Here is a 23443-nt window from a genome sequence, read left to right on the forward strand (position 1 = left end):
CACTGTAGGTATTATTTGACACAGAGTGATTTGACTGACTGTTTCAGGAGATTCAATTGTGGTGGCGCCCAGTCAAACCTTGTCCAACGAGGAGTACCACATGCTGAGAGAGACTGCCCTCAAGGTATCTGCTTAAAACATGTGTCAGGTCACTCTCCACTTCAGAGAGTATAACTCTGTCCATTTTAGTGTGAAGTTTTGTCAGCTTGATTGTCTTCAGAGAGTGTACTTTAGTAAACTTCTTTTGAATTTTTTTCTCAGCTGGATTGTTGGCTCACGTAAGTGTAGCCTATGCGATGCTAACTTTTGTCTGTCTGTTCGTGTGTGCGTGCGTGCGTATGTATGTATGTCTGTGGTAGAAACTTTAACATTTAACTGAACACCGAAATACTAATTTTACCTGGTTATTATTCAAGCAACAGCTTCAAAGTATTGAAGCAATGATCAACATTTCGTCGGCACGTATGTAGTTAAAGTGTGTATCCAAAGAAAACGGGTGGTGGGGGGTTTTGGGGGGATAAAAACAGCTGACTGGTTTGTGTCGTGTGTGGTATGTAGACCAGGTCAGGGGTCAAGATTAGGTCAGATCGCGTGAAGGATTGTGGTATAGATACAGTTATCACCGAGCTGCAGTTCGCCGATTCGGAGAAGACGATTTCCCATTGTTCGGTTTCGTAGCTACAGAAAAATTGATAAAGAAGATACCAAAGGAGATTTCCTACAAGTTAATCTGCACAGCGTGTTTCCAGTGTCTGGGCGAGGAAGCGCTGTCGAAAGCGCAGTGTCGATCTGGCCAACTGGCAGTCGTGTCCCTGTAAGTAGGCTACAGACAGACAGATCTAGATCTAGTGTCTCGCACTCTTGCACCGTGTCACCTATGCTTACTGTGTGTGTGTATGTGTGACGGAGTGATTGAGTTTGTGTTACTGTTTGTCGATTTCTTACGTGAGCCTTGAAGGCTTCGCCTCTTGTTTTCATTATGTATTTCAGAGAGTTCAACTCTGTCCAATTTCTTGTGAATTTTTGTCAGATTGTTAATTTTCATGGTGCATTTTACTGTCCCATTTCTTGTGAAGTTTTCTCAGTGTATAACCATTGCCTTGATGACTGTGTGAAGGTGGTGCGTCACTTTGGCATTGTGGGCGAGTGCAATATCCAGTACGCCCTTCACCCACAGTCTCTGGACTACTGCATCATCGAGATCAACGCTCGCCTCTCGCGCAGCTCTGCTCTCGCCTCCAAAGCTACCGGGTCAGTTGGACATCTCTTAGATTGTCACTTCAAATGACTGACTATTTGGATTTAACGTCCCCTTAGACCAGTTGGCCTATATTGGGACAGGTATTGGTAATACGCTGAAGATATGGTGTGATACTTTGACTCGAACAAGCCCGCTGTGGCTGTCTTCTTCGACACACCAGCATTTGGTTTGTCTCGTCAAAGTATCGAAATACGATCATGATAATCAGAGACGAGAGATGATGCATGCGTGTCTTCGTGCTTTCCAAGCCCTGAGACTTTCGCTGTGAACTTGGGATCTTTTTCGTGCGCATGTGTGCACACGGGGGTGTTCGGACACTGAAGAGAGTCTGCACAAAGTTGACTCCGAGAAATAAATCTCTTGCCGAACGTGGGAATCGAACCCACCCTGACAGCGTGAGCGACCAACTGGCTACAAAGCCAGCGCGCTACCAACTGAGCTACGTCCTCTCCCACTTCAAATGAACAGTTGTGATGTTATACTGATGCACTGAGAAAATAAGTTCATTGTACAGTGGAACCTGTCTATAACCACCACCCAAGGGAGTAAAAAAAAAGTAAATTTCAAGGGGCTTATTGTCCATCAGGTCTTAATTGCCTATATTGGACATGAATTGGTTTATACGATTTGAGTTTTACGCCCTCACGGCTTTTTGATGTTTGCGTGTTTAGGTGGTATCAGCCATCTGCACTTATGGTAGAATGACTAAGATCTTTAACGTGCCATTGTGGTGACACGGGGGTGGGAGATGGATACTGTCTCTGGGTCTGCACATAAAGTTGACCCGTGTCCGTCCTGGCCCGGATTCGAACCAGCGACCTCTCGATCACAAGTCCAGTGCTCTACCCCCTGAGCTACCCGGGCCCCCAAGGGACCGACTGAAAGTGGTCTTTACAGACAGGTGGTCGTTATGGAAAGGTCAATTGTAAAGGAAAGAACCTTGTCGGTTTTTGTTTTTTTGGGGGGGCGGGGGGTCATAATGGGTTGGCAGTTATTACCCAGAGATGTTTGCAAGGGCAGGTTCGACAGTATTGATGCATCAGGAGTGAATAGTAACTTAATTTTTCCCTGGGAATGAACAGGTTTGGAGCATTGTTATACAGTTTGCTGAAATTATAGTATTTAGTCTAAAGCGTGGAGAAGGAATGTTGCTTTCCATTTTCCTAAAGAGAACAGCAGATCCACTTGGGGTGTATTTTTCCAAAGAGAATTTAACAATAATTCCAGGCAGACCATGGCAACAGCAAGTTAATATAGATGTATTAATTTCAAGGTTGTTCACTATAACCAAAATATCACTGAAGCCAATAGACGATGTTAGGAAATAACTCTGTCAGGTTTGTATGGGTTGTGAAAGAGTGAATACCCTTGCTTTTAGTGAGACAAACAATCCACACGCGCTCCTTGTCCATGTGTTTCTGACACACCCCTCGCTTGTGATTGGCTCGTGAAATGATTGTCCTGAGAAAAACAAGGGTATTCACTCTTTCACAAGCAATACAAACCCAACAGAGTTATTTTCGGAATTCATCTACTCCACAAGAATTTGATTCCTCCAGAGTTTTCTTTAATGTCTGTGAATATTTTCAGCTATCCCTTGGCTTTCATCGCTGCCAAGCTTGCCCTGGGCTTTGCACTGCCAGAACTGCAGAACTCCACCACTCAGATCACAACGGCTTGCTTCGAGCCCAGCCTGGACTACATCGTCACCAAGATTCCCAGGTGGGACCTCGACCGATTCTTCAACACGTCCAAAGATATCGGCAGTGCCATGAAAAGTGTGGGAGAGGTCAGTGTGTGCATCGTTAGATTTTGTGGGAAAACGTACGGAGATGCACTGCCGATAAGGTAGACTACTCCCCTAATGCTATACTGATGGAAATCTGGAGTTAGCGACCTTGTTTACTAACTGGAAACAAGGGACACTTCTCAGTCTAGCACTTGTAAGTAAGGTAACTCCTATTTGTTAAATTGAGGTGATGTTTTCGGAAAAAAATATGCAGTTGCACCTGTAAATTGAGGCATTGTTCATGAGAGGATAATTTCCACTGAAACCCCACCTACTGTTGTCCACCAGTCTAAAGAATCCCCATCTCTAAAGACAATTGCAATGAAGGAACAATATGCCTGGTCCCTGTGCATATCCTTTCATAGCAAGCACTGTAACCCATTTTTGATAGAGCTGATAAGGAAAATACATCGTCCTCAGATGTTCCCATCAACAGAATTTCTCAGATTCAGATGGAAAGTTTTCTGGACCTGAAAGTTGAATATTGATGCAGAGGATTGGGGTAATAACATTATAAACTGGTTGTGAATGAATAAGTCCAACAAGAACTTTGGAAGACATTCAGCACTCTGAGCATGGATTAACCCTGGATACATGCGCTCTAAAAATATTAGGTATTCCTTGTTTGTTGCTGCGGAAATATTAATAAAGACCTAACCTGTTTACTGCTGTGTCCTCTTTATGTTTAAATGTTTTATTGTGTGTGCATTGTATGTCCTCCGAGAAAGTTCAGAACTTGAAAAAGGTGAATGTTGCAGGTGATGGCAATAGGGCGTACGTTTGAGGAGAGCCTGCAGAAAGCCCTCCGCATGACGCACCCCTCTGTGGCCGGCTTCACCCCCACCCTCCCTGCCGGCAAGGAGTACCCCGAGGACTTTGACATCAACAACAACCTGCGTCTGCCCAATAACACTCGCATCCACACCATTGCCAAGGTGTGTGTTGTTTCTTCTTTGTCTGGGGTTCATGGGCTGAAACTGCTATGTACCTGTGTTTTTTTCACAAGTGGGATTTACTGTTTTTACCATGCCATTTAGACGACCATACCTGATTTGGGAGGATGCATGCTTGATAATTTCGTGTGTCTATAACCCACTGAACTCCGACATGCATTACAGGATCTTTTCTGTGTGTACTTGCATGGTCTTGCGCATGCACACGAAGGGGGATAAGACACTTGCAGGTGTGCGCATAAGTTGACCTGTGAGATGAGAAAAATCTCCACCCTTAACCCACCAGGCGCGGATGGGATTTGAACGCTCAACTTTCCGCATAGGAGGCTGGCGTCTTATCCACTAGGTCATTTCGCCTGTCTGTCTGTCTGTCTGTCTGTCTGTCTGTCTGTCTGTGTGTTTTAGTGAAAGTAAACGAGCACTGCCAGCCCACGAAGACTTCACACATTTTCAGAAGAATATATACTCTTCTGCAGTGGACCTGGTCGTAGTAAACAATGCTTTTCTTTCCCTCTATTATTTTTCTGAAAAATGATGGGGATGCTATGCTTTGCTTCATGACAGGCCTTCAACGCTGGTTACACAGTGGAGGACGTGTGGCAGCTGACCCAGATTGACCGCTGGTTTCTGCACAAGCTGCAGGGCATCGTCAACATCGAACAGCACCTCAAGCAGCTTGGCAGGTACACCTTCCTCACTGTCATGTCACAGTGTCATATTTGCAAGCACATTGTCATGTAACACACACTTTGTCATATACATGTAACACTGTCCACAAGTGGATGAAATACTACAAGTTCACATCACTGTTCATTGGCATATTGGCAAGCACACTGTTATGGTTGCTATGGAAAGGTGAATTATACAGAAAAAAAACCTCGTCTGGGATCCTTGGAAGTGGTAATTGTACGCAGGTGGTGGCTTTCAAGAGGTGGTCAAAAGGGTAGGTTTGACAGTACGTTGAATTAGAGTTCATTGCTACAACCCCCTCCCCCACCTTCAAATAGTACATTTCTGCTGATCTAACAACATTTGTTTTATAAAGTATAAAAAGTTATTGTGCTGATCTACCGTATGACCAGAGAATATATACTTAGGTGTTGTGGGTGTTGCAGACCCAACGTGAAGAAGGAGACGGTACAGCTGGTGAAGGAGATGGGGTTCTCCGACCAGCAGGTGGCATCAGTGCTGGGCATGGCTGTGTCAGACATGAGGGGTCTCAGGCAGGGCTTGGGTATCACGCCTTGGGTCAAACAGGTACACACACTGTGTCTTCTTTTGGTTGGTTGGTTGATTGATTGGTTGGTTGGTTGGTTGGTTGATTGACTGTCAGACATGAGGGGTCTCAGGTAGGAATTAGGCATCACACCTTGCGTCAGCAGTTGAGGTGAACAATGACTTTCTCGATCTGTGTTGAATGTCAAATTTTGGCCAACCTCAACTTTGGTTTAAACTGTTTTATTCATTTGTGCATTATTTACAAAAAACGGCATATTGAGTAAACAACAACAAGCATAATGCTTATATTGGTGTTTACAGTTACCTCAACTTTCTGCATAGGTTGGCGTCGTATCCACTAGGCCACTTAAGTTTGTCTGTGTATTCTGTGCTCAATTTGATCTGCTATTTTCAGATTGACACGATGGCTGCAGAGTACCCAGCGAGGACCAATTACCTCTACTGCACATATAATGGCATGGTCAGTGCGACAGGCTTCATTTCTTTCGTTTCCATTGTAAAAATAGTCTTGATTAATATGAGTCAGTGAGTAAATCTTCTCCAGCATTAGGTTTAATAAACTTGTCAGATATGTTACTGCCTTCAAATTATCTGTCAGTGGTATTCTTCTGCTTTGTTTATGGGCTGAAACTCCCACGTTCACTCATGATTTTGTACGTGTATGGCCGTTTTGACCCTGCCATTCAGGCAGCATACACCGATTTTGGGGGAGGCATGCTGGGTATTTTTATGTTTCTATAACCAACCCAACTCTGACATAGATTGCAGGATTTTTTCCGTGCGCACTTGGTCTTGTTCTTGCATGTACACATCAAGGGGGATTAGGCAATAACAGGTCTTCACATAAGTTGACCTAGGAAATGAGAAAAATCTCCATCCTTAACCCACCGCAATTCGAACCTGTGACCTTTCGCATAGGAGGCCGATGTCTTATCCTCTCGGCAAATGCGCCTGTCAGTGGTATTCGATTTTCAAGATATGTGAAGTGATTGAAATGAACAAACGGTTAATATTCAAGGGATAAATGCTGGTCATATATTGTCATCATTGAAGTTATAACAAGTTAAAAGTTGTTAAAACATTTTTGTCATGTAGGTGGTCATTATGCAGAGGTAAATCATATAGGAAAAGAGGGGCTCAGTGGCATGGTGGTAAGACGTCGGCCTCCTAATCGGGAGGTCGTGAGTTTGAATCCTGGTCGCTGCCGCCTGGTGGGTTAAGAGTGGAGATTTTTCCGATCTCCCAGGTCAACTTATGTGCAGACCTGCTAGTCATTTAACCCCCTTCGTGTGTACACGCAAGCACAAGACCAAGTGCGCACGGAAAAAATCCTGTAATCCATGTCAGAGTTCGGTGGGTTATAGAAACACGAAAATACCTAGTATGCCTCCCCCGAAATCAGCGTATGCTGCCTGAATGGCAGGGGGTAAAAACAGTCATACACGTAAAAATCCACTCGTGCTAAAAACATGAGTGAACATGGGAGTCTAAGCCCATAAACGAAGAAGAAGAAGAAGAAATATAGGAAAGAATCTTGTGTTTCTTTGGGGTAGTCGTAATACCAAATGGGCAGGTGGTCACTGGGGGAGGTTCGACTGTATTACTGTTTCCTATTTTTCAGGAGCATGATGTGACGTTTGAGAACCCTGGAGTGCTGGTGATGGGTTGTGGCCCTTACCACATCGGTAGCAGCGTAGAGTTTGACTGGTGTGCCGTCTCCTGCATCCGCACTCTGCGCAATATGGGCAAGAAGACTGTAAGTTGTACCGTTTGAAGATGTCACAAAGAGACTGTAAGTTGTACCATTTGAAGATTTCAGTGCTCTTGTATGCCGTACAAGAATAAGTACCAAAGAATGTATCTCCGTGTTAGTTCTTCTTCTTCATATTCTTTCTTTGTTCTTGTGTGTGTGTGTGTTGTGTTGTGTTGTGTGTGCATATGTGCCTGTGCATCTACAGTCGTGTGGGTGTGGGTAGTAGTTGTGTGTGTTTGGGTGTATGTCATGGGGGTTGTCTTACGTACCTTGCCGTTTTAGTTTTTGGTATTTTTGTGCATATTTGTGTCTAATTGTATTTGTACTGACTGCATGTGATGTCATGTTGCTGCAGGTGGTGATCAACCACAACCCCGAGACAGTGAGCACAGACTTTGACGAGTGTGACCGCCTCTACTTTGAGGAGCTGTCCCTGGAGAGAGTGCTGGACATTCAGCAGATTGAGGTCAGTAAGCCCAGCAAAATGTTTAGAAAGTACAGTGGAACACGCCCGCCCCTTTTAAGATCAGCTCTTGAAATGAGGCAGTCTTAAAATTGGGGTAAATTTACAGAGCACATGAACAGAAAGTTTGAGAAAATGGGGCCTTGAAAGGGAGGGAGTCTTAGATTGGGGGGTCTTAAAAAGGGGTTCCACTGTTCTGCGAATTATCTTTGAATTGTTGTAGCTTCCAAACTGGAAATTTTGTTTGCGTCATCCAGGGTAAGATAAGTCACAGTATCAGTTATCATCGATTTTAGTCTGTTGTGTATCTCGTTTTTTTGTTGGGTCAGAGTTCTTATGAATGTTTTGTTTCGTCCAAAATTAAATGTTCCATAAACTCCTTTCTTGGTTTTTTGGTTACAAACTGGTTAAACGGTTTCATCTAAACCGCGGGTGTGATGAAGATGTTTAGATGTGGATAGGTTGATGTTTCAACAAACAGGACAGTTTTCAATCTTGGGTTGTTAAAGGCTTACTGATTTTTCTGCAGGGACAGAATTAGGGAGTGTAAAGCAATTTCAAATCTCGACACTGAGCATGAGAAATTGCCACAGTGTGTCCTGGTTAGATGTTACATCTTAATCAGTTAAGTCTCACCAGTGTATCAGGTGAATAAAAAAACTTAACAACTGATACATCACATGCAAAGAGCTGAAAATTCTCAAGATTGTGCTTTCTGTGCAGAATTGTGAAGGTGCCATCGTATCGGTCGGGGGTCAAATCCCCAACAACCTGGCCTTACCGCTACACAAGCATGGCGTGCCCATTCTGGGAACCAGCCCCGTGCAGATCGACAACGCCGAGAACCGCTCTGTCTTCTCGGCCATCTGCGACCAGCTGGACATCAAGCAGCCAGAGTGGAGAGCTGTCAGCACAGTGGTCAGTATAACCCGAGAGACCGTGTTTGGGAATAACTCTGTCATGGCCAATAGAGACCGTGTTTGGAAATAACTTTGTTATGACCACTATAGACCATGTTTAGAAATAACTCCGCCGTGGCCAATAGAGACAATGTTTGGAAATAACTCTGCCATGGCCAATAGAGACCGTGTTTGGAAATAACTGTGTCATGCCCAATAGAGACTGTTTGGAAATAACTTTGTCATGGCCAATAGATACCGTGTTTGGAATTAACTCTGCCATGGCCAATAGAGACACCGTTTGGAAATAACTGTCATGGCCAATAGACCATGTTTGGAAATAACTCTGTCATGGTCAATGGAGACCGTGTTTGGAAATAACTCTGCCATGGCCAATAGACCATGTTTGGAAATAACTCTGTCATGGTCAATAGAGACTGTGTTTGGAAATATCTCTGTCATGGCCAATAGAGACCATGTTTGGGAATAACTGTCATGGCCAATAGAGACCGTTTTTGGAAATAACTCTGTCATGGCCAATAGAGACCGTGTTTGGAAATAACTCTGTCATGGTCAATAGATACCATGTTTGGAAATAACGCTGCCATGGCCAATAGAGACCGTGTTTGGAATTAACTCTGCCATGGTCAATAGAGACCGTGTTTGGAAATAACTCTGTCATGGTCAATAGATACCATGTTTGGAAATAACTCTGCCATGGCCAATAGAGACACCGTTTGGAAATAACTGTGTCATGGCCAATAGAGACCATGTTTGGAAATAACTCTGTCGTGGTCAATAGAGACCGTGTTTGGAAATAACTCTGTCGTGGCCAACAGAGACCGTGTTGGGAAATAACTCTGCAATGGCCTATAGAGACTGTGTTCAGAAATAACTCTGTCATGGTCAATATATACCATGTTTGGAAATAACTCTGCCATGACCAATAGAGACCGTGTTTGGACATAACTCTGTCATGCTCAATAGATACCGTGTTTGGAATTAACTCTGCCATGGCCAATAGAGACCGTGTTTGGAAATAACTGTGTCATGGCCAATAGAGACCATGTTTGGAAATAACTGTGTCATGGCCAATAGAGACCATGTTTGGAAATAACTGTCATGGCCAATAGAGACCATGTTTGGAAATAACTCTGCCAGGGTTTGCCCAATAGACTATATGTTTGGAAATAACTGGGTTTCCGTAATGGACTGGGATTGGACATAACTCTGTCAGATTTTGCTCAATAGATACAAATTTATCGATCAACATTTATTTGTTTAAGATTATAACTTTTCCATGATTAATTGTGTGTTTTTCACAGGATGAAGCACTGGACTTTGCATCCACAGTAGGCTACCCGTGTTTGCTGCGGCCATCCTACATCCTGAGCGGGTCGGCCATGAACGTGGCGTGGTCACCGGAGGAGCTGAAGGGCTACTTGCTGCAGGCTACTCAAGTGTCAAGCGACTACCCAGTGGTCATCACTAAGTTCTACACAGGGTCTAGAGAGGTGGAGATGGACGCTGTTGCTAAACAGGGAGAGGTGAGACCGTTAGGAGTGGAACAGTGATGGGGGGGGGGGGGGGGAGGGGGGGTTGGGGGGATGCAATGCTGTGGTATGCCATGCGATTTTTGGACACGTGGAGAATGTGTATGTTGACAGTAATTTTGTGTTTGTATACACCAGGTGGTATGCCATGCGATGTGTGAACACGTTGAGAATGCTGGAGTCCACAGTGGGGACGCCACACACATGTTGCCCACACAGACCATTTCTGAGGAAGCCATCAACACAGTAAGACATTGTGTTTCCATCAATTTGTGTTTTATTTTCATAAAGTGATTTTACAGGCATGAAAATCTTCCTTCTTTAGGAGAAATTCCACCTTTTTAGCCTTTGTTGTTGTCATTTTGGGTATGAAAAGTGGACAAATTTGAGTGATTTTGGAGCTGTAAGTGTAAACCCCATCAATGATAAGATACAGCCTTTTTATATTTAGTCAAGTTTTGACTAAATATTTTAACATCGAGGGGGAATCGAAACGAGGGTCGTGGTGTATGTGCGTGTGTGTGTCTGTGTGTGTGTGTAGAGCGATTCAGACTAAACTACTGGACCGATCTTTATGAAATTTGACATGAGAGTTCCTGGGTATGAAATCCCCGAACGTTTTTTTCATTTTTTTGATAAATGTCTTTGACGTCATATCCGGCTTTTCGTGAAAGTTGAGGCGGCACTGTCACGCCCTCATTTTTCAACCAAATTGGTTGAAATTTTGGTCAAGTAATCTTCGACGAAGCCCGGACTTCGGTATTGCATTTCAGCTTGGTGGCTTAAAAATTAATTAATGACTTTGGTCATTAAAAATCTGAAAATTGTAAAAAAAAAATAAAAATTTATAAAACGATCCAAATTTACGTTTATCTTATTCTCCATCATTTGCTGATTCCAAAAACATATAAATATGTTATATTCGGATTAAAAACAAGCTCTGAAAATTAAATATATAAAAATTATTATCAAAATTAAATTGTCCAAATCAATTTAAAAACACTTTCATCTTATTCCTTGTCGGTTCCTGATTCCAAAAACATATACATATGATATGTTTGGATTAAAAACACGCTCAGAAAGTTAAAACAAAGAGAGGTACAGAAAAGCGTGCTATCCTTCTTAGCGCAACTGCTACCCCGCTCTTCTTGTCAATTTCACTGCCTTTGCCATGAGCGGTGGACTGACGATGCTACGAGTATACGGTCTTGCTGAAAAATGGCATTGCGTTCAGTTTCATTCTGTGAGTTCGACAGCTACTTGACTAAAAATTGTACTTTTCGCCTTACGCGACTTGTTCTTTTTTCTTCAGGGACTAAAAAAAAACTAAGTTATCTGAGTTTTGTCTGATTTGGGATTTGGAAACCTCATTTCTTCACTTTTGACCATCTTTGTTTCAGATTAAGGATGCGACTCGCAAAATTGCATCCAAGTTTGAGATCACTGGTCCCTTCAACATCCAGTACTTAGTGAAAGACAGCGACGTACGAGTGAGTACATTGTATCCCTTTTATGTTTTATGTTTTATGTGTGTCGTCCTATACAATTGTTGTTATAATCGTTTACAGGCAGACAGGGTGTGCCGAAGAAAAATTTCCATTTTTATGTAATATTTTAATGGACAATAAAGTGCTGTTATTATTGTTATTGTTATTATCTTCTTCTACTTTTCACTCCATGAGCAAAGTTATGTCGCGGCCTCGACATTTGGTAGCAAATGGCGCAGTGTTGCTCTCAGTTTGTTTGTTCGTTCATGGGCTGAAACTCCCACGGCTTTTACGTGTATGACCGTTTTTACCCCGCCATTTAGGCAGCCATACGCCGCTTTCGGAGGAAGCATGCTGGGTATTTTCGTGTTTCTATAACCCACCGAACTCTGACATGGATTACAGGATCTTTTTTGTTGCGCACTTGGTCTTGTGCTTGCGTGTACACACGGGGGTGTTCGGACACCGAGGAGAGTCTGCACACAAAGTTGACTCTGAGAAATAAATCTCTCGCCGAACGTGGGGACGAACTCACGCTGACAGCGGCCAACTGGATACAAATCCAGCGCGCTACCGACTGAGCTACATCCCCGCCCGTTGCTCTCAGTGATACATTCTAGGGTACAGCAACATACAGTGGAACCCCCTTTTTAAGGCCCCTTATTTAAGACTGCCTCTTTTTTTAAGACCTTACTTTTTAAAATTCTCTCTTCATAATCTCTGTAGATTTACCTCCATTTTAAGACTCCCTCCTTTGAAAGGCCTGATTTTCTCTGGTTTTTGGAGGTCATAAAAAGGGGGTTCCACTGTACTGCAATGGAGTTCAAATTGTATTGGTAATGCGTTTCAGGTGATAGAGCTCAACCTTCGTGCCTCTCGCTCTTGTCCTTTCGTGTCCAAGACGATCGGCACCGACTTCATCGCTACAGCAACAGAAGTGATGATGGGTCGGAATGTTGACACCACGCAGCTTCCCACCCTGGACAACCCACACAACCCTACAGACTATGTTGGCATCAAGGTACATGCAAAGGTTTATTAGGACTCGTGGTATATTTCAGTGTGTGTATGTGTGTGTGCATGCATGTATGCATACGTTTGTGGGTCACTGTGTGTGTGAGCATGGAAGTGTGTGTGTGTGTGCATTCATGGATGTGTGTGTGTGTGTACGTGCATGTGTGAATATGTGTGTTGTGCATGTGTGTGTGACTGTGCGCGGGCTTGTCAAATTGTCATAACTATCCCACTTTGATGCTGAATTTTGCACTGGCTAATGAATTTATTAATTCAGGACTTGAACGTTTGTCATGTGTGGCAGTTATGTTATTTATTTTCATTTTTATTTGGCCAGGCACCAATGTTCTCCTGGCCCAGATTGCGTGACGCTGACCCCATCCTGAAATGTGAGATGGCGTCCACTGGAGAGGTCAGTTGTGACCTTTGTTTTCTCTTCCAGCGACTTCTGTATTTCTTTCATGTCGGTTTGGAAATTGAAGGTGAAGAAGTACCAATACAAAGGAAGCCCCTTTTTAAGACCCCCCAATTTAAGACTTCCTTCCTTTTAAGACCTGGTTTCCCAAGATTTTCTCTTCATAGAATCTTTTGTTTTCATCGCAAATACAGCTTTTCTTGCATTCGAAATTGTAGTTCTGTTGTTTTTGAATTATATGACTAAACATCTGAGAAACAAAGGGAAGTAAACACTCTAAATGCGTACAGCATGTGCAATAGAATAAGTAAGAGTTCTGCAGAACCAATATCCTGGCACCTTAGAGAATAAAAAGCATTAAAATGAACAAGGAACTTTTTTCCTCAAAATTTGAAGATTTGCCACAAAGAGCATTTTGACTTGCAGGTGGCATGCTTTGGTCGCACCAAGTACACGGCCTTTCTGAAAGCGATGATGTCAGCAGGCTTCAAGTTGCCGCGGCCTGGCGGCAACATCATGGTGGGCGTTGAAAGTTCCTTGTTGCCACACTTCCTGCCACTGGCAAAACGACTCCACACTCTGGGGTACACGGTGAGATAAAGCAAATTTTATTCTCACTTCTTTTTTGTGTGTGTGTGTGTACATTTGTTCAAAGTGGAAAACTTGTTAGGGAAACAATGTACATTGACCATGAAGGGAATTGTAAGGCTTCTTTTTAAGCCTACTGTCTATATGATACTTACCGAGACAGTACTATTCTTGCACATTATCTATTATAGGCCGAAAAAATTGGACAAAACGCTGAGTGGGTACAATTATCTCCCATAACCATGCGCCACCGTGGATCCCAAGCACTGTCCGAGTGCTTCCCCCTTACAGGATGTAGGTGGCGCGTCCTCTTTCTTTATGAGCTGCAGACCCTCAAAAAGCCCATAACATATCAAGAGGGGAGGCGGGAGGGAAACTCTAATAGTACTGTCTCGGTAAGTATCATATAGACAGTAGGCTTAAAAAGAAGCCTTACAGTCAATATAACACTTACCTCGACAGTACTATTCTTGCACAGAATACCAGAGTGGTGTGAGGGTGATATGTAGAGTATTAAACTCCTTAATCAAAATCACTTAAATCCAAGGATTAAGATACCCAGGCAATTTTCGAACAGTACTACCGTAAAAGAAAATATACCCAAGAAACATATCTTAGACTGACGTGACCATGCTGGCAACCACTGCTGTGTGGTGAACTCAAGGTCAAAGTCCAGGCCACTCAAAGCTTGAATACCACTGAGTCTACGGCAAGTGGCTAAAGCGATGAGGAACAATTAGTCTTAAAAATCAGCAACTTGATACTGATGCCTGCCAGGGGTTCAAACTCATTGCTACGCAGGAGTTTGAGGACCAGAAAGACATCCCCCTTGGGAAATGAAACCCGAGGTTTAGACACCGCTGCATTGCTAATACCCGAAAGGACATTAGCGATGAGGGAGGACCTGATCAAGTGTTCAGATCTGCGACCAGTAGCGGCCGCAATCGTGGAAGCGATGGCAGATCTGTATCCAAGAAGAGTCTTAGAAGAAAGACTCTTCTTTTGATACACTTCCACCAGGAAGTTGGCCAAGTCCTGTGTTGAGGGATAAAGCGGCTTTATCCCCTTGGACAAGGCGAAGGTGGCCCAAGCTCTCCAGCGTAAGTCGTAGAGCTGATTAGTTGATCGCCTCTTAGCGTTCAAGGAAAACTCTACTGAACTCTTGTGCAATCCTAGTGCAAGCAGTTTGGAGCGCACAAGAGCCATGCGGTCAAGCACAGACTCTCTGGACGTGGATGAGGGAGGCATGATCGAGGCTGGAGCAGACCTCCCCCGTCCAGATCCAGAGGTAGAGGGTCTACGTGGGTGAGACCGCGAAGATCTGGAAACCACAGAGCTGTTGGCCAGTAAGGCGCGACCAAAATCAGTCTTGGTCGTTCCTGCAGATATTTTGCCAGCACCCTCGGAATCAGAGATGTCGGGGGATAGGTGTAAGCATCGAGGAGCCTCCACAAGAGAGTGAATGAACGCATTCATGTCTCGAAAGGGGCTGACGTACCTGGGAAGCCGAGCGCTGAATCGAGTTGCGAACCGATCGATCAGAGGACGGTCCCACCTTGCCCACAGACGCTGTAGAACGTTGTGAGCGATGGTCCATTCTGTGGAGAGAACCTGATCGCCCCGACTGAGAATGTCGACCAGGGCGTTCAGTTTCCCCGGAACGAACTGGACTGACATCCGGACCTGATTGGTCTGGCACCAGAGCAGAATCTCCTCCGCCAACAGGGAGAGGGACCGAGAATTGGTGCCCCCCTGGTGGCGAAGGTAAGCTAAGCATGTGGTGTTGTTGTCCCCGTTGAAAATCAGAGGGGCCAAGGACAGGCCGAATGGGAGGGCCCGAAACTCGAACACTGTGCCCTCCCAAACGAACCGGAGCAGATGTCGGTACCCCGGGGCCACCAGGATGTGGAAGTAAGCATCCTGGAGGTCCCAGACATGGCCCAATCGTTTGGCCGGATGGCCAACCGGACCGACGAAGGGGTTTCCATCTTGAACTTGCACCTGTGAAGGTACAAGTTCAAGGTGGAGAGGTCCAACACCGGCCTGAACCGGCCGTCCTTTTTGGGGACGGTGAACAGGCGGGAGCAGAACCCTGGAGAAGGCTGAGAAAGGGGGTAGACCGCCTTCTTCTCGACCAACGAGTTCACCTCGTCCTGAAGAGCCTGCCATCTGGCAGGGTCTCGAGGAGGGGGGAACGTCCAGGGTAGAGCGGACAATGGAGGTTGTGACGACAGCGGTAGAGAAAACCCCGACCACACCACCCTCAAGAAAAACTGGTTGGAGACCAGTCTGCCCCACATGCCGCGGGCCCGAAAAAGGGAACCGACGGACGAAAGAGGGGCAACTTGAGGGGGCGTCAACGTAGGGCCGGGACTCACTGAAAATTCTGCTGGCGGGCAGGCGCAGGCTTGCGACCACCCCCCCTGGTGGTGCTGCTTCCCCTTACCTGTCTGAGCACCCTTCGTCTTGCTTGGGAACGCAACAGGCGCCTAAGAGGAGGAAGAAGGAGGCAGTGAAACTGGCTTCTTCTTCTTCTTCTTCTTCTGAGGCTGGGAGCTGGAGGTGACTGTAGCACTTCTCTTACTCCCCGCCGCCGTCGCCGAAGCAGCGAGGCCAACCATCAGAGAATCAGTGTTCCTCTGGCGTGTGGACTCCACCACAGAACGAACAGTGTCCGGATGAATGAGGGAAGAAGGCTGAAGAAACGTGTTCCTCAGACTCTTCCTCATATCCGGAGGCACTATAGAAGTAGGCAGAAAATGATCACAGAACAGGGCCAATAAAGTGGACCCGTGTTCCAATGGCCAATTCTGCCGCAGACGTCACGCACGATCGCACGGCATGCAAAGCCCGATCCACTCGAACCGTGTCAAGGACCCGAGTGGAATCGGACTCTGCCCGATCGGGAGGGTCCAACAGTGTGGACAGCGTGCTCATCCATGTCAAGGCCTGTGATTGGGCCTCGACTGTGGAAGAAACGGTGGCCTCAAGATTGTGGAACGAAGCAGAGCTCAGTTCCACCTTCTTGACCGAAGGCACCTCCCCAACGAACACATCACCGTCAGCCCCACCCTAAACACTCGAAGTCTGGAAAGTGAGAGTTCGAGAGTCAAAGGGAAAAGGGAGGGACGAAACAGATTGGACACGAGGAAACAGTGGAGGTGCGCCTCCCGAAGGAAAGCATGGCACTGAACCCGCGTCCTCCCGAGGAACATAGGTCGCGTTTGCACGTGAATCTGTACTCCTCAGGCGATGTGCTGCCGCTTCCACCGTGGCACTAAGACTAGGGTGGAACGCGAATTGCCGGCGGACGGATCGTTCATAAAACGAGCCGCCGGCAGACGCGGCGTGAGCCTCCCGCGCCCGGGCCGAAGCGGACTCAAAGGACGAGAGGGCGTCTCAGGGAAGGACGTCCTGAAACTGTTCAAACGTCCTTCTAGCTGTGCGAGGACGAGCCTCCTGCCTCTCGTCCTCAGACCCCGGGTCCAGGTCCTGTGTGTCAACACTAGACGACAGACGCTTAAGAGAGGCATCCGTGACGTCAAGACGCCGCGTGATGTCTGTCATGTACTGTTGCAAAGTACGAAGCATAGCTTCGGAAGTTCCATCAGAAACCGGCAAGGGTAGAGGATCAGTGTTAACCTCAGGGCGACCCTGATCCTCCTCCCTATCGTCCTCCGACTCACTCTCCTCTTCACTTCCCGACAACTCCTCAAAAGCAGGAGTGTAGGGAGCTTGAGGGGGAAGAGCCGAAAGCGATGAAGCAGGCTGTGAAGAAACGCCCACAGAAGCAAGAGGCCGCGAAGACCCCTGCCCCAAAGACGAAACGTCTCCAGCAGCCGAAGGGGGAGAAAAACAACAACCCTGCGACTGTTGGGTCAGCCCAGCCAACGAACCCCCGCCATTTATAGACTGAACAGGAACCCATCGGGTCTGATCAGAAAAGAAATGGTCCGGTCCGGTCGGGGGGTGCCGATCCGGTCCGGTAGGGTGGTCCGGTGTTCCGGTCCGGTGCCGGACCATCCGGAGGTCCCGTTCGGCACCGAACCATCGTACCCACAGAAGTGTTCGGGTGGTTAGGTCCGGACGTGGACATACCGTACCATCCGGACCCGTGGTCCGGTATGGTCCGGTTCGGTGCCAGACCATCCAGACCAACAGAGGTGGTCGGGTGGTCCGACACCGGGCCATCCGGACCCGTAGGTCCGGACCCGTAGGTCCGGTACCATCCGGAGGTCCTGTTCGGCACCGAACCATCCGTACGCACAGAAGTGTTCGGGTGGCTCGGTCCGGGCGTGGACGTACCGTACCATCCGGACCCGTAGGTCCGGTTCGGTGCCAGACCATCCGGACCAACAGAGGTGGTCCGGACCGATCCGGTAGGGTGGTCCGGTGTTCCGGTCCGGTCCCGTACCATCCGGAGGTTCCGTTCGGCACCGAACCATCCGTACCCACAGAAGTGTTCGGGTGGTTCGGTCCGGACGTGGACACACCGTACCATCCGGACCCGTAAGTCCGGTGGTCCGGTATGGTCCGGCGCCAGACCATCCGGACCAACAGAGTTGGTCGGGTGGTCCGGTCCGGACCGGACCACCGGTCCAGCACCGGACCATCCGGACCCGTAGGTCCGGTCCGGTCCCGCACCATCCGGAGGTCCCGTTCGGCACCGAACCACCCGTACCCACAGAAGTGTTCGGGTGGCTCGGTCCGGACGTGGACATACCGTACCATCCGGACCCGTAGGTCCGGTTCGGTGCCAGACCATCCGGACCAACAGAGGTGGTCGGGTGGTCCGGACCGATCCGATAGGGTGGTCCGGTGTTCCGGTCCTGTGGTCCGGTCCCGTACCATCCGGAGGTCCCGTACGGCACCGAACCATCCGTACCCACAGAAGTGTTCGGGTGGTTCGGTCCGGACGTGGACCTACCGTACCATCCGGACCCGTAGGTCCGGTATGGTCCGGTTCGGTGACAGACCATCCGGACCAACAGAGGTGGTCGGGTGGTCCGGTTCGGACTGGACCACTGGTCCGGTACCGGACCATCCGAACCCGTAGGTTCGGTCCGGTCCCGTAGCATCCGGAGGTCCCGTTCGGTACCGAACCATCCGTACCCACAGAAGTGTTCGGGTGGCTCGGTCGGACGTGGACATACCGTACCATCCGGACCCGTAGGTCCGGCATGGTCCGGTTCGGTGCCAGACCACCCGGACCAACAGAGGTGGTCGTGTGGTCCGGCCCCGACCGGACCACTGGTCCGGTACCGTACCATCCGGACCCGTAGGTCCGGTGGTCCGGTGTGTTCCGGTTCGGTGCCAGACCACCCAGACCAACAGAGGTGGTCGGGTGGTCCGGTCCCGACCGAACCACTGGTCCCGTACCGTACCATCCGGACCCGTAGGTCCGGGGGTCCGGCAAGGGCCAGAGGTACTGTCCCGCACCGGACCCTAAGGTCCGGTACGGTCCCGTACCATGGGTCCCGTCCGGACCAAACCCGGAGGTCAAGTCCAGTCGGGACCCGTGGGTCCGGTTCGATCCCGACCCGTAAGCCTGGAACGTTCCGGACCCTTGGTCCGGACCATCCGTCACCCGAACACCAGACGCTAAGGAATGGCGTGGGGTCAAGACGGTCCGGTCGGAGGTGTCGGTCTGAGCAACAGAAACAATGTTCCCGTCGCCCTGACCATTCGACAGAAGTACCACGTTCTGTCGAACACCTCCACGTCCAGTAACTAGTCGGCCGGAGCGTTTCATAGAGGGACAGCCACCAGTCACACGGACGTCAGAGGGAACCGTAGTAGCAGTGGTCGTAGGCACGAAGCCTGAAACCCCTGCCCCCACAGGACCGCCCTGAACGGGGTCAATTCGCATCCCAACCCCAGCGGGGAGGGAATTCAGAGACCCCGTCATCTCCTCCGATCTCCCCCCCGAGGGGGCCGAAACTACTGTCGAAACAGCAGCAGACGACCCAGCGAGGGAGTTCAGAGGAGGACCCGTGTCCCTCCTGGCTTCCACAGCGGTGGAAACCGAGGAGGGCACAGGAGAGGCACCGGAAAAGGAAGATTTTAATGCCAACTGCACCCGGTGTTCCCAGGCGGTCACCCATCCAAGTACTAACCGGGCCCGACGTTGCTTAACTTCGGTGGTCGGACGAGAACCGGTGTTTACAACGTGGAATGGCCGTTGGCTGTCAAAACCTGAGTCTCTCCAGTAGCCCCTAGATCGGATTCACCAACCCCCAAAGAGGGTTGGGAATCGACCTGCCCCCGGATTCGAGCCAGGGAGGAGAAGGAAACCTTCCCCCCAGGCTTGAAACCGGGAGGAGCTGAAGCCTGAGACTGAGGGCCGGACAACGGCGTCGAAGGGGGGGAAGCTTGTTCCACTGAAGGAGAAGGAGAAAGAAGCTTTTTCTTTCCCCTCGACCTTCCCCGAACCTTCGACGGCGCAGCCCCGCCCGAAGTCCCAGGCTCAAGCCCAGCCTGTTTGAGCAAGCTCGCATTGAGCTTGCTCAAACAGGCTTTCTCCGCCCTCCCTCGCCGCAAACGCAAAGCGTTTGGGGAGGGAGAGTCGGAGCGCCGAAAGATCCCCTTCTCCGTGCGTAAAACATGACGCTGGGCGCCCGGAGAAGGGTTGCCCCCGGCAGACTCTGGTTCCGTAGAACCAGAGCCCAAAACAGGACGAGACATCCTACCTCGCCCTGTACGTACCCTTAAAGACCAAGAATTAACAAAATTCAAAGAAAATTTAGGTCAATACTCAAGTGAATGCGGCGAAACGAGAAGCAGACGACCGGTCACCACGAAGTAGGACGGGAGGCACGCCGAGTCCGCCACACAAAAACGGAGGCACAAGTTGAAGGAAACACAACGTAGCCTCAAGCCAGAAGTGGAATAACACACAATAATCCAACAGGTGATAGTCCACACAGAAAAGAAGCCTCTTAGTCCAAAATAATCCGGGAGCGTAGCAGAAACACAGCCGGTCTGACACGCGCGAAAAAAGAAAGAGGACGCGCCACCTACATCCTGTAAGGGGGAAGCACTCGGACAGTGCTTGGGATCCACGGTGGCGCATGGTTATGGGAGATAATTGTACCCACTCAGCGTTTTGTCCAATTTTTTCGGCCTATAATAGATAATGTGCAAGAATAGTACTGTCGAGGTAAGTGTTATATTGACATACTCGATTGTATGTCAAACCTCTGATCTAACTAAACCCTCTACTCGCCCAGAAGATTTGCGCTTCTGTAGTAATGTTTTTTTCCCATCACAGTGGTAGCGTGGCCTCTTTCACATCTTTGCCACAAAGAAGAGGGCAGATAATATGAACTAACACTCATCAATCCAAAGACAGTCGGCTGGCCGCTAACTCTGTTGTTTTTCCCCTTTAGAACAGTGTTTTGTGCTAAAGATCTTACCACAAAGAAGACGGCAGAGTTCCTGAACAAGCACTACATTCAAATCAAATCAAATCAAATCAAATTCAAATTCAGTGTCAGTCGGTCAGTGCCCGTTAACTGTGCTGCTTTCCCCCATCATAGTGGTGCTGTTTTATGTTTCAGATCTTTGCCACAGAGAAGACAGCAGAGTACCTGAACAAACACTACATCCAGGCTCAGACGGTCAGCTGGCCACTAGTTGAGGATACCAGCAGCGAACATCCCAAGGCCACCAAGTGAGTTATGTTTTAACCTAGGGCTTCAACATACAAGCACTATACTACCCTTCATAAAAAAAAGATATGTTTAATTGTGATGAGACCATTTATTGTAAAACCGGTTATATGGCTAGAAAAATCCATCCATTACCCCACCATATTCAACAAACTGATTTTACAATAAACAGCCTCATCACAAAAATCGACATCAAAACGCATCTGCCTAGGTTTTTTTTTATGACAAGTAGTATAGAACAAAGAAAATGCGCAAAGGATCACTTTACTTCAGTGTTTCAGTTCCTGGCTTCCATGATATGAGAGGCTATGGTAAATGTAGTGGTGAGGACAACTGATTGTCACTGGTGGTAAAGTGTCTGTGTCTGTGTGTGTGCATCTGTGTGTGTGTGCATCTGTGTGTGTGTGTGCATCTGTGTGTGAATGCATGGTGGTAAAGTGTGTGTGTTTGTGTGTGTGTGTGATTTTTCCTGTTTTTTTTCAAATTCTTTATGACATGGAGCACAAACTTGCACGATACATTGAGTTGAATTTCAAATTTAAATGTTTTGCAATACTGATTACAACCATAAAATTAATTACGTTGATGTCTTTTCACTGTTCAGGATGATCGAGGACCACAGCATAGACCTGGTCATCAACCTGCCCAACCAGAAGACACGTTACATCCGTGACAACTACATCATCCGCAGGGCTGCCATCGACTCGGCTGTGCCACTCATCACCAATTTTGAGGTAGAAATCCACACAACAAAAATCTGCAACAGTCCATAGGTATAAATCCACAAACTGACCAGGGCTAAAATGGTTACGTTTGTAAACAAGAAAAAAAAAACTTTACAAAATTTGAACAACACGGTCAGGATGGTATTGGTTGTGTACAAACCATATGGAATTTAAGAAGTAATTTTACAGTGTTTATCCCTAATCAGATGGCATTGGTAGTGCAAGACCTATTCTCTGCAAAGAGGCGCTGAAAGGTTGATCCCTTTTTGGATGGCATGGGTCATGTATTAATAATAATAATAATAATAATAATAATATTAATAATAATAAAACATTCTTTTATAGCGCTGTTCACCGCCAAATGGCAGTCTTATGTATGACCCAAGCATAGGTTTTACGTTAATTCCTTTTTCAGAAAGTATGTGTCACACATGACCCACAGGCCAGTCACCAACCAGGGGTGTGCCTGAAACACATGGACACATCACCCGGACTGTGTAGTCTAAAGCTTGATCCGGTGAAGATTAAAGATGGAGTTGCAAGCGTAAAGGATGTTGTGTTTGGTTTGCAGGTGATGAAGCTGTAATCATCCAAACTGTGTAGTCCAAAGCTTGATCCGGTGAAGATTAAAGATGGAGTTGCAAGCGTAAAGGATGTTGTGTTTGGTTTACAGGTGATGAAGCTGTAATCATCCAAAATGTGTAGTCCAAAGCTTGATCCGGTGAAGATTAAAGATGGAGTTGCAAGCGTAAAGGATGTTGTGTTTGGTTTGCAGGTGATGAAGCTGTAATCATCCGAACTGTGTAGTCCAAAGCATGATCCGGTGAAGGTTAAAGATGGAGTTAAAAGCGTAAAGGATGTTGTGTTTGGTTTGCAGGTGATGAAGCTGTAATCATCCAAACTGTGTAGTCCAAAGCGTGATCCGGTGAAGATTAAAGATGGAGTTGCAAGCGTAAAGGATGTTGTGTTTGGTTTGCAGGTGATGAAGCTGTAATCATCCAAACTGTGTAGTCCAAAGCTTGATCCGGTGAAGATTAAAGATGGAGTTGCAAGCGTAAAGGATGTTATGTTTGATTTGCAGGTGATGAAGCTGTAATCATCCAAACTGTGTAGTCTAAAGTTTGTTCCGGTGAAGATTAAAGATGGAGTTGCAAGCGTAAAGGATGTTGCGTTGGGTTTGCAGGTGATGAAGCTGTAATCATCCAAACTGTGTAGTCCAAAGCTTGATCCGGTGAAGATTAAAGATGGAGTTGCAAGCGTAAAGGATGTTGTGTTTGGTTTGCAGGTGATGAAGCTGTAATCATCCAAACTGTGTAGTCCAAAGCTTGATGCAGTGAAGATTAAAGATGGAGTTGCAAGCATAAAGGATGTTGTGTTTGGTTTGCAGGTGATGAAGCTGTAATCATCCGAACTGTGTAGTCCAAAGCGTGATCCGGTGAACGTTAAAGATGGAGTTAAAAGCGTAAAGGATGTTGTGTTTGGTTTGCAGGTGATGAAGCTGTAATCATCCGAACTGTGTAGTCCAAAGCATGATCCGGTGAAGGTTAAAGATGGAGTTAAAAGCGTAAAGGATGTTGTGTTTGGTTTGCAGGTGATGAAGCTGTAATCATCCTAACTGTGTAGTCCAAAGCGTG

The 23443-nt window shown here is 47.2% G+C and overlaps 1 protein-coding gene and 1 non-coding gene across 2 annotated transcripts in view; one reads left to right on the forward strand and one right to left on the reverse strand.

Moving 5' to 3' along the window:
- LOC138959938 (carbamoyl-phosphate synthase [ammonia], mitochondrial-like) overlaps positions 1-23443 on the forward strand; it is a 39414-nt gene that overhangs the window by 15402 nt on the left and 569 nt on the right. The window contains 18 exon segments of the mRNA XM_070331618.1: positions 48-124; positions 1118-1251; positions 2852-3050; positions 3809-3985; positions 4568-4686; positions 5119-5260; positions 5637-5702; positions 6864-6998; positions 7351-7461; positions 8182-8376; positions 9683-9904; positions 10049-10156; positions 11311-11400; positions 12248-12418; positions 12749-12823; positions 13253-13417; positions 20974-21086; positions 21689-21818. Of these exon segments, the coding sequence (XP_070187719.1) occupies positions 48-124; positions 1118-1251; positions 2852-3050; positions 3809-3985; positions 4568-4686; positions 5119-5260; positions 5637-5702; positions 6864-6998; positions 7351-7461; positions 8182-8376; positions 9683-9904; positions 10049-10156; positions 11311-11400; positions 12248-12418; positions 12749-12823; positions 13253-13417; positions 20974-21086; positions 21689-21818 (2429 nt within the window).
- LOC138960506 (5S ribosomal RNA) lies at positions 19482-19600 on the reverse strand. Its single transcript, XR_011453988.1, has one exon. It is a non-coding gene; the product is annotated as a 5S ribosomal RNA (ribosomal RNA).

Source organism: Littorina saxatilis, linkage group LG2, assembly GCF_037325665.1.
Source record: "Littorina saxatilis isolate snail1 linkage group LG2, US_GU_Lsax_2.0, whole genome shotgun sequence".
NCBI lineage: Eukaryota > Metazoa > Mollusca > Gastropoda > Littorinimorpha > Littorinidae > Littorina > Littorina saxatilis.